The following is a 15,694-nucleotide window of genomic DNA, read 5'->3' on the forward strand; positions in this document are numbered from 1 at the left end:
TATTGCTATTATTTCAACTATAGTCAACCTGCATGTATGAATGCATTGCTTCCATGGAAAAATCCATTCCAAGTTCAATTCAGTTAGTTTTTCTTAGTATCTCCATTGTATAAAGTATTACATAAAGATTTAGAATACAGTCCCCGCTTGCAAAGTAGTGAAGGAGTCAGACGTGCAAATCCTTAGAAATGCCAGGAATACTTTTCTTTATCAGCAACAGGGCAAGATTATTTTCCATCGTGAGCATGGATTGGGCTGGTTATGAGCTAGACTGTGGCAGCAGCTCAGACCAAGAAATGGATGTTCCAGTACAACTTGTTAACTTCCAACATTTGCAAAAGGGAATGTACCTTTCTTTCTTTTTAAAAAATTTTTTAAAATTTATTCTTGAAGGGGAGAGAGAGAGAGAGAATGAGTGGGGGAGGAACAGAGAGAGAGAGAGAGAGACAGAGACAGAGTTTGAAGCAGGCTCCAGGCTCTAAGCTGTCAGCACAGAGCCCGATGTGGGGCTCGAACTCACAAACTGTGAGATCATGACCTGAGCCAAAGTCAGACGCTTAACAGACTGAGCCACCCAGCCACCCCTAAAATGTACCTTTCTTTCTAAGTCACGATATTCAACATAAGTGAACAAAGAATGGGATGATTAAGTACCCAAATAATGGGCACTGAAAACAACTCCCCTAGTTTTTTCCTAGGTGATTCCTAGGTCAGATGCATGTAAATTAGGGGTTTTGTGTTTTATGTTGTGGGTGATCCCAAATGTAATTTCTTGAGAACTAACTAAAAATAAGGAGGGTAAAATTATAACTGTAATAGAAGGAAAGAGTTTAAAATCACTTTTACCTTTTTATCTTTAAAATAAAGGTCTGTAACTCTTCTTTACAGTACCTCAATATATGTAATATTTTGTTGCAAATACAAGTTACTTCATGGTCATATTTGACTTTAGGAATAAGAAGTGGGGGCAAGGGATGGATCAGAATTACTTCAAAGAATCAGCACTGGGGTACCTGGGTGGCTCAGTAGGTTAAGTGTCCGACTTTGGCTCAGGTCACCTCATGGTTGGTGGGTTCCAGCCCTGCTTCGGGCTCTGTGCTGACAGCTGGGAGCCTGGAGCCTGCTTTGGATTCTGTGTCTCCCTCTCTCTGCTCACCCCCCTGCCCCCCGCTCCCCGCTCATGCTCTGTCTCTCTCTCAAAAATAAACAAACATTTAAAAAAGATGAGCACTATAATAAAATAAAATGTATTATCTCCTTCATATTCTATCTAAGAATAGGGCAAAAGAAAACAAGTAAACAAAATCATATATAAGTACAAATCAGGAAAGAACTGTTACTAAACATTTAAAATTTTGATTCATATCTAGAAAACAGAGTTAAGATTAACAAAACAACCAACAAATTTACAAATTCAGATAATCCAGATCCTATACATACATGGAAATTATCAACAAGTCTAAACATTTTTAAATAGACCATATGACACACACACAACCAAACTAAAATCAGCATTCAGACTTACCGTAATAGGAGTTCTTTGGGAAGTTTTTTATTGATTACAGCTTCATCACTATTTGAGAACATCTGCAAAAACAAAATCAGTTAGTGTTACTTAACATTTTATTATGTTCAACTCAAAGTTTAGAGGCAATCCTCTAAAGGGAGGGGTGGGTAAGTATAGTGGGTATAATAAGCTAAAGTCATATTTTCAGAGACTCTTTAGCCTGAAAAACATCTGAGACATTTAATTTGTTCCTTGTCTGTAGAAAAAATTACTAACAATCAGAGGGATGACATTATGTGGCAGTTATTATTTTAAGTGTTTTTCATGTATTAATGTACTGAATCTTCATATTATCCTTAATCTTCATTTTCCACACAAGGAAACCAAATTGCAAAAGGTCTCGTTGCTTAAAATCACATTACTGTACAGTGACCATTTAAAAGTGCCATTAGGGGCGCCTGGGTGGCTCAGTCGGTTAAGCGTCCGACTTCAGCTCAGGTCACTATCTCGCGGTCCGTGAGTTCGAGCCCCACATCGGGCTCGGGCTCTGGGCTGATGGCTTGGAGCCTGGAGCCTGCTTCGGATTCTGTGTCTCCCTCTCTCTCTGCCCCTCCCTCGTTCATGCTCTGTCTCTCTCTGTCTCAAAAATAAATAAACGTTAAAAAAATAAAAATAAATAAAAAAATAAAAGTGCCATTAAGAAGAGTGCCTGGGTAGCTCAGTCAGTTGGGTGTCCAACTTCGGCTCAGGTCATGATCTCGCAGTCTGTGGAGTTCGAACCCCGTGTCAGGCTCTGTGCTGACAGCTCAGAACCTGGAGTCTGCTTCGGATTCTGTGTTTCCCTCTCTCTCTGCCACTCCCCGGTTCAGACTCTGTCTCTCAGTCTCAAAAATAAGTTAAAAAAAACAACAACAACAAAAAAAACAACAAACCATTAAAAAATAAAATAAAATAAAAATGCCTTGCTACCAATCCAAAGTTTAATTTCCTTTTGTTTCTCTTCTCTACAGGATTGTTTCAAATTTCTAGCTTGATATACAAGTCTCCTTCATGACCAAACCCCACTATCCATGTAACAGTTCATTCATTAGATTTATTGAGTTCCTACCATGTATCGGGCTCTGTGCTGATAAGGTAATTCTCCAAATCTAAGTCACATTTACTTGTTTAAGCAGATGATCAGAAACTGGGATAGGGAACATTCTCTCCTGAGTTTTATGTAACATGCAGAAAACCGGTAATGCTTCATAACCACATGCAATTTTGATGCACACAACTGATCATTTAACAAATTAATCAAATAACCCACAATGGATACTTTTTAAAAAATGTTTTATTTATTTATTTATTTATTTATTTATTTATTTATTTATTTTTAATTTTTTTTTTCAACGTTTATTTATTTTTGGGACAGAGAGAGACAGAGCATGAACGGGGGAGGGGCAGAGAGAGAGGGAGACACAGAATCGGAAACAGGCTCCAGGCTCTGAGCCATCAGCCCAGAGCCTGACGCGGGGCTCGAACTCACGGACCGCGAGATCGTGACCTGGCTGAAGTCGGACGCTTAACCGACTGCGCCACCCAGGCGCCCCTGTTTTATTTATTTTTGAAAGAGAGAGAGAGAGAGCAAGCGAGGAAGGGGCAAAGAGAGGGAGACAGAAGAGCCAAAGCAGTGAGCCAGATGCAGGGCTCGAACTCACGAACTGCAAGATCACGACCTGAACCAAAGTCAGATGCTCAACCAATTGAGCTATCCAGGCGCCGTCCACAATGGGTACTTTTAAACAGAGCCACCATTTCTTCCACAAAGGAGATCAAGACTGTAAGCTTGTGCAGTAAGCCACATAAAAAAACCAAACACCTATACTCAATAAAAAGCAGAGTAAAAACAGCAAACACATGTCACTGAGGCTGAAATATGTACAGTCCCTGCTATTAAGTATTACACAGATGTCTCCTGACTTCAGGCAATGAACATCTACTGAACACCCTGTCAAATCAGGCACTTTTCAGGGCAACAAGATCCAAGGAAAAGGAGACGTTATCCCTGTAATTCAGGAGTTCTGGCTCTACAACGAACACAGAAATAAGTGAATACTTTATTAATTATTAGAGATAAATGACAAGAGGTATCTGAGAGCAAGGGAAAAAAAAACTAATTCTGCCCACAGAGGACATCTAAACTGGGTCTTAAAGGAAGGCCAGAAGTTAATTAGGAAAAAGGGGGAGATAAGATGTATGAAAGCATGAAGGCCTTAGCATTTCATGATTCAAAGTAGAAAAAGTAACAGAAGGGAAGTAAAGAGGTAGGGTAAAGTATTGGCAAGAATCCCAGACATCCAGAGTAATTACAATAAATATTTTCTGGTAACTCTAACAACCTATCTTCTAGCTAAATAAATGGAAAGTTCCATGAGGGTAGGGGCCATGGCTTTCACATTTGCTCATGATATTTCCAGGATTGAGCACAGAGCCTGATACATGGTAGGAACTCAATAAATTTAATGAATGAACTGTTACGTGGATAGTGGGGTTTGGTCATGAAGGAAACTTGTATATCAAGCTAGAAATTTGAAACAATCCTGTAGAGAAGAGAAACGTAAGGAAATTAAACTTTGGATTGATAGCAAGGACATAAACTAATAATATATTGAAATTATAGTTCAAATAAAAGATGGTGAAGGTGTCTGTGAGATTACAGGGCTGGTGGAAATTAAAAAAAAAAGACACTGGAGAAAAGAAGGATTTTTGAAGAAGCAAAAAGACTTGGTGATGGAAAGTTGGACTATCAAGTTTCAGTGTAACAGATAATCTTATAATAAGAGCAATGCTATTAACTGACAATAACATGTTTTAGGAAATTATCTGACATCAAAGAATAATCTACTTCCTCATAATTTCTACCCATTAGTGGAAGCTATTAAAAAATCATCTTTCTTCTATAAGGCAATCTTTCAAATGAAGCCATCATATTCCCTCCTCAACAAGTTTAAGTTCTTCTCAAATGATATAACTTCTAAAACGCTATGTCATTATGATCATTCCTCTCTGGGTACTTTCATAGAGAAGAATGCATGAAGGAGTTATAATGCATTTAAAAACTGGAATAATCAAGGGTTGATGACATAAATAACAATGTCGTGCAAAGAAAGCTAAAGTATAAATGGAGACCTGGGAGCCTTTTCAGAGTAAGCACACAACATATATCTTAAGCTTAAGATCTTTGGGGAAAAAAAGCTTTTAAGTACAAAACAGACTCACTAAACACCCAATCTACTACACTCTGCCCAACTCAAATCCACAAAAAGACAAACATTTATATATTAAAAATGCTAAACTCTTTATCTTGTGTACTCTAAGTGTTTATTAAATGCTACATATCTCACTTAGTAAAGCATTTTGCTCTCTTGAATATACACAATAAAATTGACTAAAAAAACCCCATATACCTGCCATATGTTATTCACAGGACTTCTAGAACTCTAGATATAAAAAGGAACAAAAATCACACCCAGCAGTAATTTCTTTCCTTGCATCAGTCTATACAGACTGAATGGTGTTGTCTCTGTGGGAGCATGAAGGTAAGCAAAGGGAAAAAAGAATACAGTGTCCTGGGAGGATTTGGGAAACACCAGGCTTAGAGGATATCTGTCCAGATTTACATATTCCTCCTCTTCCTTCTGTACATATATATTCTACCTCAAGTTTGCAAGAAAGGATAAAATCAGTGGTTCACAACCTGTGGTCATCTGACCAGTAGCATCAACATCAACTGGGACTTTGTTAGAAAGGTAAATTCTTGCACTTTACCCCAGACCTATAGTAACAGAAATGGGGTGAAGAGGAGGTGGAGAAAAATAAGGGGAAGCTGTATTTTTTATTATAATTTTTTAAGTTTATTTATTTTGAGAGAGAGAGAGAGCATGAACAGGGGAGGGGCAGAGAGAGGGAGAGAGGATCCCATGCATGCTCCAGGCTCAGAGCTGTCAGCACAAACTCATGAACCGTGAGATCATGACCTGAGCATAAACCAAGAGTTAGAGGCTTAACTGACTGAGCCACCCAGCCGCCCCAGGGCAATTCATATTTTAGAAGCCCTTCAGGTGACACCAATGCTTCCTAAAGTATGAGAACCAATGGACCAGATGAAGCAGATTGCTGATCTCAGGACTTAAGAAGTTACAGCTCTATAAGATCTATATAACACAATCAGAATATTTTATTATTTGAAGTGACACAGCAGGAGCTTAAAAAATAATCCTAGAGGTAAACATAATAATTTTAGATGTTTTCTAGGAAACCCAAATGCCTTTTCCTCCAGTTCATGGCACTGCTGGTAAAATGTTTCATACAAATGACAGAATATATGTTTTAGATATTTTACTATTAGCTGAATCTAAACTTAAGGTTTCTCATGTAAAATATAAAGGTTGTCAAAACAAGTTAGATCCAGGGCATATAATGAATTACAACAAATTTGTGAAGAATTTTAGATATAATTGTTGTAGGGGAAGTGACTGATCAAATGTTTGACACTCTTAGGTAATCTGGTTTTTAACATGGGAATATAGCATTATGTATTTTTAACAAGGGAATGTAACATTATGGATTTTTCTAATCTATCCACAAACAATTACAAGGATGTGGTCATGGGGAAAACATGAAAGCAACTAGTTTGTTCTCTATTAATTGTTTTAAGGTAGAACATCATCCCCTGAACAGACAGTGCAAAAGCATTTATCTAGACATAGGACATTCTTAAATATTCAGGTTTTAAAAAATCTAAGTGACATGGTTTGTCATACACTGGCATTTATTGTTGCTGTGTATGAAGCTATAATTGTTTTTTTATAAATTATATAGTTGAGAAATATAATGGCAGATAGGTTTAACAAACAGTAAAGAAACTACTTGCTCAACAGTGACCCCTGCTGACTAAATTAGAGTATGGTTACCATCTCCAAAAAAGGAAATCTAAAAGATCTGATTCAGCTTTATAGAAAAAATACAAAATTTAATGACTATTTTGGTAGAGAATATTAGTTATCCATTCTCTTCTTCTAGAGTAACAGAATTCCCAATTTTTAGCTAGTACATGGCTATATGGAAAGAAGATTTTATTTCCCTTGCAGCTAGATAAAGCCAGGTTACTAAGTTCTGGCCAATGGGTAGAAGAAAAAGTGATGTGTGCAATTTCAGGAATGTCCTTAATAGAGAGAAGGTATGCCCCTTCTTACTCCCTCTTTAATTTTGCTGCTTGGAATCTGGTTATGATGACCGAACTCCATTTTGTATCACGAAGTTGAAGGCCACAGTTTTAAAGATAAGCAAAAAATTAGAAAAAGCCTGTAAATGACTTACAGAGACACCATGCCTCTGGACTTTATATGACAGAAAAATAAAATTTTATCGTATTTAGGCCACTTTTAATTTGGGTCTCTGATACATGCACCTAAATTTACTTATTTTAGATTTTAATTTTTTTATTACATTTATTTATTTTTGAGAGATAGAGACTGAATGCGAGCGGGGGAGAGGCAGAGAGGGGAGACACAGAATCTAAAGCAGGATCCAGGCTCTGAGCAAGCTGTCAGCACAGAGCCGGACACAGGGCTCAAACCTACCAACCGTAGATCATGACCTGAGCTGAAGTTGGACACTCAACCGACTGAGCCACCCAGGCGCCTCTACTTGCTTTAGATTTTAAAAGGCATCTTTTGGGGTGCCTGGGTGGCTCAGTTGGTTAAGTGTCCGATTCTTGATCTCATCTCAGGCCCTGATCTCAGGGTTATGAGTTCAAGCCCCATGCTGGGCTCTGTGCTGGGCATGAAGCCTACTAACTACAAACAAACAAACAAACAAAGTGACATCTCTTGTTTTGCAAGATGAAGAGTCCTAGAGATTAATTACACAAACACTGTTGAGTGTATTGTACACTTAAAAATGATTAAGATGGCAAATTTTAAGTTATATGTATTTTTCCAATTAAAAAAATTAAAGTTTTTTTTAAATAAAAATTTAACATTTCTGAATTTAGGACAATTAAAATTATTTCATTTTTAGAAATTTTTAATGTTTATTTTCTTTTAAGAGACAGAGCACGAGAAGGGGAGGGGCAGAGAGAGAGGGAAACACAGAATCTGAAGCAGGCTCCAGGCTCTGAACTGTCAGCACAGAGCCCGATGTAGGGCTCAAACCAATGAACCATGAAATCATGACCTGAGCCAAACTCAGGCGCTCAACTGACTGAGCCACCCAGGCACCCCTAATTTTTGATTTACAATTAAATCAAAAGCATCTTTTGCGCTTTATAAAATAATGTTACATTTTTTTTTTCCCAACGTTTATTTTCGGGACAGAGAGAGACAGAGCATGAACGGGGGAGGGGCAGAGAGAGAGGGAGACACAGAATCGGAAACAGGCTCCAGGGTCTGAGCCATCAGCCCAGAGCCTGACGCGGGGCTCGAACTCCCGGACCACGAGATCGTGACCTGGCTGAAGTCGGACGCTTAACCGACTGCGCCACCCAGGCGCCCCAATGTTACATTTTTTAATCCAGAGCAAGTTTTAACTATATATAGTAAAGTATAACCAATGGAGGAAAACAAATAAAATAGAACTTAAGGACCATTTGCTTCTCTTCAAGCAGGCTCTGTGCTGTTGTTTATACTATTTTCTCTAAAGCACCTGTGCAACCCAACTTGCCTATTCTATCAGCAGAAACAGACTGACATCCACTGGACATGCATAGGCCATGAAGCCTTTCCCAATCTCCCTAACAGGATCTAACTGTTTCTTCCCCTACAAAACCACAAAGCACTCCAAAGTTCACAACACCAGTTCTGAGCTAATGTAGCACTCCTTATATCAGACTATAAAATCTGAGAGGAAAGGGGCCTTTCCTCTACACAGGGGCCACTGTATAGTCAGCAACCAACACACAGTGCCTAGAAACAGGTGAACCAGTGAATGCTATACTGTAGGGATCTGTTAATACTCCTCTGACTATAAATTCCTAGCAGGTTTCCATGATTTTATCACTTTGTATCTTTATGGTAGAGTGCCTTGCCCCCAATTTTTTAAATAAAAATATTTAATAAATTGAATGTGACCCTAAACTTGGTAATTAAAACACATATGACATCAGCACAGTAACAAACTGATAATCATTACAACAAACGACTTAACAACTGAAATATCTGGGGAAAAAACAAAATATCTGAAAAACAAAAGTTTGGAGACTCGGCTTATGGCCCATTTATTTCAAGGAATATGAGCTACATTAAATTTCTTGTTTAAAAAAAGTTGTTAATTACTGTTTTCACGATTATGCAATTTTATATGTATATAGTATTTATTAACAGCTTTAAATAATTCACATACCATAAAATTCACTGGTTTTAAGTGTACATTCAATAATTTTTAGTAAATCTGTAAAGCTGTGCAACGATCACATTTTCTATGAATTTCCATCATCCCCCCAAATATCCCTCATGCTTATTTGCAATCCATTCATTTGCTGATATCCAACCTCAAGCAACCACTAATTAGCTTTCTGTCTCTTTAGATTTTCCTTTTCTGGACATTCAAAAACAATGGAAACAAAAAACATCTCACTTTTGCATCTGGCTTCCTTTATTCTGCATTTCTGAAGCTCATCCATGTTGTAGCATGCACCAATAGTTCATTCCAGTATAAAAATACTGTTGAATACTACTTCAGTTTGTGAAATGCCATATTTTGTTTATCCATTTCAGCTGACAAACATCAAGATTGCTATAAATTTAATATATTTTTTAAAAAAGTTTATTTATTTTGATAAAGAGAGTGCAAGTGGGGAAGGGGCAGAGAGAGAGAGAGAGAGAGAGAGAGAGAGAGAGAAGGAAGGAGAGAGAGAGAATCCCAAGCAGGCTCTGCACCACCAGTGCAGAGTTCCATGTGGGGCTAGAACTCACAAACCAGGAGATCCTGACCCAAGCTGAAGTGGGACGCTTAAATGACTGAGCCATCACTCAGGCACCCCTGCTACAATTTTTTTAATGGTCATGAATAATGCTTCTATGATTATTCTAAGTCTTTGGGTTGATATATGTTTTAATTTCTTATGTATAGAATCTAAGATGGAGAACTGCTGGGTTGTAGTCTATGTTGTTTGTTTAAAACAAAATTTTTTTAACATTTAATTATTTTCGAGAGACTGAGCATGGGAGGGGGAGGAGCAGAAAGAGAAAGAGACACAGAATCTGAAGCAGGATCCAGGCTCTGAGCTGTGAGCACAAAGCCTAATGCAGGGCTTGAACCCACCAACTGTGAGATCATGACCTGAGCCAAAGTCAGATGCTTAACTGACTGAGCTACTCAGCAGTGCCCCAAGTTTAAACTTTAAAAATTTTTAAGACCTGATTTTGAGAGCATGAGCGAGTAGGGGAGGGACAGAAGGGGAGAGGAAAGAGAGAGAGAGAGAAAGGGAGAGAGAGGGAGGGAGGGCGGGGGGGGGGTAGAAAAAATCTCAAGTAGGCTCCACGCTCAGTGCGGAGTCTGATGCAGGGCTCCATCCCAAGACCCTGGGATCAGGACCTGAGCAAAAATCAAGAGTCTAATGCTCAAATGACTGAGCCACCCAGGTGCCCCTTAAGATTTCCCCCCCCTCCCCCACTCAAGCTCTCTTTCTCTATCTCAAAAATAAACTAAAAAAAAAAAAAAAAAAAAAAAAAAAAAGACAAATTTTTTTTTAAAGTAATCTCTAAACCCAACATGGGGCTCACTCACAACCCCGAGATCAAGAGTCACATGCTCACCGAGCCAGCCAAGTGCCTCAGTTTATTTTAAACTTTTAAAGAAATGGGGGCGCCTGGGTGGCTCAGTCAGTTAAGCATCCGACTTCGGCTCAGGTCATGATCTCGCAGTCCGTGAGTTCGAGCCCCGCGTCAGGTTCTGTGCTGACTGCTCAGAGCCTGGAGCCTGTTTCAGATTCTGTGTCTCCCTCTCTCTCTGACCCTCCCCCATTCATGCTCTGTCTCTCTCTGTCTCAAAAATAAATAAACGTTAAAAAAAATTTTTTTTTTAATAAAAAAAAAAGAAATGGGTGATGGGCATTGAGGAGGGCACTTGCTGGGATGAATATAGGGTGTTGCATGTAAGTGATGAATCACAGGAATCTACCCTCCAAAACCAAGAGCACACTCGTATACACTGTATGTTAGCCAGCTTGACAATAAATTATATTAAAAAAAAACTTTTAGGGGCGCCTGGGTGGTGCAGTCGGTTAAGCGTCCGACTTCAGCCAGGTCACGATCTCGCGGTCTGTGAGTTCGAGCCCCGCGTCAGGCTCTGGGCTGATGGCTCAGAGCCTGGAGCCTGTTTCTGATTCTGTGTCTCCCTCTCTCTCTGCCCCTCCCCCGTTCATGCTCTGTCTCTCTCTGTCCCAGAAATAAATAAATGTTGAAAAAAAAATTTAAAAAAAAAAAAAAAAAAACTTTTAAAGAAAGCGATGAATTATTTTCCAAAGTGGCTAGACCATTTTACCTTCTCATCAGTAATGTATGAGGGTTCCAGTGTGTCCATATTTTTTTTTGTTTTTTGTTTTCAATATATGAAATTTATTGTCAAATTGGTTTCCATACAACACCCAGTGCCCATCCCAAAAGGTGCCCTCCTCAATACCCATCACCCAGTGTGTCCATATTTTTGCTATCACTTGTTCTTATCTATCTTTTAAACTTTAGCCAGTTGGTATATCAAGGTTTCAATTTGCTTTTCCCTAACTACTAATGCATCTTTTCATGTTAGCCAAATGACTTCTTTGGTGAAATATGTATTCAAATCATTTGATTGATATACATATTTATTAAAGCTTATTTATTTATTTTAGTAATCTCTACACCCAACGTTAGACTTGAACTCACAACCCCAAGGATCAAGAGTCACATGCTCTTCAGGTTGAGCCAGCCAGGCACCCCAAGTGTTCTTTATATATTTAAGGACTCTGTATATATAATGGGCCTATATACATATATATATATATATATATATATATATATATATATATATATATATACATACATACATACATACATACAGACCCTTTACCGACTCTATGGTCTGCAAATATTTTCTCCCATTCTGTGGGTTGTGTTTTCTATTTCTTGATGGTATCTTCTGAAGGACAAATGTTTCTAATTTTGATAAAGTCCAATTTACCTTTTTTTAATGGATCATGCTTTTTTTGATGTCACATATAAGAATTCCCTACTTTTTGAAAGTCTGTTATGTGACTTTGCTTTTATGAAAGACCTACATTTGTAGCTGTTTTTAACTAATAAACTGATATCATCTCTTAACTGATAACCAAGATAACTGAAGAGGACCTTCGCTTTTATGAAAAAAGTCAAAAAGTGAAAAGAGTGTTCAGCGTTTGTTTTACAGTGAGCCATTACTTAGATAGTGTGCGCCTAGAGCAGTGAGAGTGGTGCTGCCAAGCTCCTTCCCCAAGAACTGCAGTCAGCATCTCAGTGTCAAGGTGCTACAACTTGACCTGTGTCTGTGAGCCTCTGTGCTCTATCTAGATTTATTTTGTGCATCTATTAGAAAGATGTATCCTAAGGCATCAGAAAAACTGAAGAGATTTTTTTTTGGGGGGGGGGAGGGTCTAGGAACACTCAATAAATTTCCCATATAGATTAATAATAATTGCTTCTTCACTTTGCACCATTTCAGTTTACAAAAGATTTCACAGGAACACTCTACTTTCAGATGGCAGGGGAAAACTGTATATGAACTCTGCCTAACCAAAGGTCATAAATATTATCTGCCATGTTTTCTAGAAGTTTTATAATTTTAGTTCTTACATTTAAGTGTATGATCCATTTTGAGTTATTTCTGGTATACAGTTGGAGGCGCAGTTGTATATCTTTTATCATGCAGATATCCAATTGTTTCAATACCATTTGTTTAAAACACTATTCTTTTCCCATTAAATCGCCTTTATTGAAAATCAACTGACCACAAATGTAAGCACTTATTTTTGGATTCTCTATACTGTTACATTAATCTATAGGTATTTCTTTATGCAATAACTCACTGGCTTGATTAACATAGCTTTATATCACTTTGAAATCAGAAGTGTAACTCCTCTTATTGTGTTCTTCATTTTGCATTTCCATAAAAATTTTAGAACCAGCTTGCCAATTTCTGCAAAAAAGTCTGCTGGGATTTTGATAGAGACTACACTGATTCTATGGATCAATTTGGAGAAAACTGCCATCTTAACAATACTGAGTCTTTTTTTTTTTTTAATTTTTTAAAATATTTATTTATTTTTGAGACAGAGAGAGACAGAGCATGAAGGGGGGAGGGGCAGAGAGAGAGGGAGACATAGAATCGGAAGCAGGCTCCAGGCTCTGAGCCATCAGCCCAGAGCCTGACGCAGGGCTCGAACTCACGGACCGCGAGATCCGTGACCTGAGTCGAAGTCAGATGCTTAACCGACTGAGCCACCCAGGCGCCCCAATACTGAGTCGTCTAAACTGTGAACTTGGAATGTCTTTTTTTTTTTAACGTCTTCTTTAGTTTTTCTTGGCAATGTTTTATAATTTTCAGTGTTAGCGCACCTGGCTGGCTCAGTTGGTAGAGCATGGAACTCCTGATGTCAGGGTCATGAGTTCAAGCCCCATGCTGGGTTTGCAGCCTACTTAATTATAATTTTCAGTGTATTAAGTCTTTTGTTACATTTATTGCCAAGTATTTTACGCTTCTTGATGCTACTGTGAATCAAATTGTATTTTTTTTTTTGTTTATTCATTTTTGAGAGACAGAGCATGAATAGGGAAGGGGCAGAGAGAGAGACACAGAATCTGAAGCAGGCTCCAGGCTCTGAGCTGTCAGCACAGAGCCCAACATGGGGCTTAAACTCACGAACTGTGAGATCATGACCTGAGCCGAAGTCGGGACACTCAACCAACTAAGCCACCCAGGCACCCCCAAACTGGGGGTTCATTCTAAGATTGTTTAAGGCTAGTATGTAGTACATCTTCTATTCATTTATGTTCAACCTATCTGTGGCTTTGAATCTAAAGTGTGCCTCTTCTACACAGCATAAAGTTCAATCTTTTTTTTTTTAAATCCAGTCTGACAATCTATGCCTTTTAAGTATGTAACTCATTCACATTTAATGTAATTATTTGATTTAGTTGGATATGTCTCTCATTTTGCTATTTGTTTTCTATATGTCTCATGTCTTTTGTTCTTCTGTTTCTCTTTTACTGTTTTAAGTAGGTATTTTCTAGAGTATCATTGTAATTTTTTTGTTGTTTAGAAAAAGTATCTTATCACAATTTTAGATTATTACTTATTTAATTCTGGCAAAATATAGGAACTTTGTTCCAACAGAAATCCATTTCATCCCTCCTCCTTTTTGCTATTATCATATGTTACATACTTATCTTAAAATCCCAATAACACAGTTTCATAATTATTGTCTTACACATCGGTCTTTTAATCCAGTTGAACTAATATAAGAGAAAAAACTATTTATAATCTTCTATATTTATTCCTGTAATTAACTTTTACAGTGCTTCTCCTTCAAGTTACCATCTGGAATCATATCTTTTCAGCTTGAAGGACTTCCTTTAGTATTTCATGTAAAGCAGTATTTCATGTCTGTTAACAACAAATTCTCTGCGTTTGCTATTCTGAGAATGTCTTTATTTTGCCTGTATTTTTCAATAATAGCTCTGCTGGATATAGAATTCACTTAAATTATTTTTGAAAGGAAATTCACATAGATTACACAATTCAATGCCATTTAGTGTTTACAGTGCTGTGCAACTGCCATGTCTCTCTAATTTCAAAGTTTTCATTCCCCCAGAACACCCAGTCTTCATTAAGTAATCAATCCCAAGACCTACCACCCCATATCCCCCCACTCCCAGGACCTAGCCAACTACTATTCTATCACTATAGATTTCCTTACTCTATTTTTATTTTTTTTAAGTGTTTATTTTTGAGATAGAGGCAGAGCATGAGCAGGGGAGGGGCAGAGAGAAAGGGAAACACAGAATCTGAAGCAGACTCCAGGCTCTGAGCTGTCAGCACAGAGCCTGATGCAGAGCTCAAACTCACGAACTGTGAGATCATGACCTGAAGTCGGAAGCTTATCCAACTGAGCCACCAAGGTGCCCCCAGATTTCCCTATTCTAGATATTTCACATAAATGGAATCATTCAGTATGTGATCTTTTATATCTGGCTTATTTCATTTTTATAACATTTTTGATGTTTATCCATATAGTACTATATCTCAGTGATCCATTCCATTTTATGGCTGAGCAATATTCCATTGTATGGATATACCAAATGTTGCTTATTCATTCACCTGTCAATGCAGTTAGATTGTTTCAACCTTTTGGCCTTTGTGAATACTGCTGCTGTGAACATTATGTGTGCACAAGTACTTTTATGAATATTTGCTTTCAACTACTTTGGTATCTACCTAGGAGTTGAATTTCTAGATTGTAAAGGAACTGCCAAACTGTTTTTCACAGTAACTGCACCAATTTACATTGCCACCGACAAGGTAAAAAGTTTTAAATTTCTCCACATCGGGGGCACCTGGCTGGCTAGTCAGTGAGAGCGTGCAACTCTTGATCTCGAGGTCATGAGTTCGAGTCCGTTGGGCAGAGTTTACTTAAAAAAACAAACAAACAAACAAACAAATTTCTCCACATTCTAGCCAATACTTCTTATTTTCCTATTTTTTTCTACTTTTTTTTTTTAATTTTTTTTTTCAATGTTTATTTTTTTTGGGACAGAGAGAGACAGAGCATGAACAGGGGATGGGCAGAGAGAGAGGGAGACACAGAATCGGAAACAGGCTCCAGGCTCTGAGCCATCAGCCCAGAGCCCGACGCGGGGCTCGAACTCACGGACCGCGAGATCGTGACCTGGCTGAAGTCGGACGCTTAACCGACTGCGCCACCCAGGCGCCCCTATTTTTTCTACTTTTAATTATACCCATCCTAGTGGATATAACGTGGTATTTTGTTATGGTCTTGCTTTGCCTGTCCCTAATGACAAATGATGTTGAGCATATTTTCATGCGTTTGTTGGCCCGTTGTATATCTCTTTGAGGAAATGTCTACTCAAGTCCTTGAGTAAAACTGGGTTGTTTTGTTTTAACTGATTTGTAAGT

General features: G+C 38.2%; 1 protein-coding gene across 3 annotated transcripts in view; it reads right to left on the reverse strand.

The window, feature by feature from the left end:
- Nucleotides 1-15,694, reverse strand: part of FBXL20 (F-box and leucine rich repeat protein 20) — a 103,918-nt gene that overhangs the window by 44,648 nt on the left and 43,576 nt on the right. For all 3 annotated transcript variants that reach the window (XM_086687190.1, XM_086687191.1, XM_086687192.1), the window contains one exon: nt 1,526-1,587. In XM_086687190.1, the coding sequence (XP_086543316.1) occupies nt 1,526-1,587 (62 nt within the window). The remainder of the gene's footprint in view (nt 1-1,525; nt 1,588-15,694) is intronic.

Source organism: Puma concolor, chromosome E1, assembly GCF_028749965.1.
Source record: "Puma concolor isolate L17-30 chromosome E1, mPumCon1.1.hap2, whole genome shotgun sequence".
NCBI lineage: Eukaryota > Metazoa > Chordata > Mammalia > Carnivora > Felidae > Puma > Puma concolor.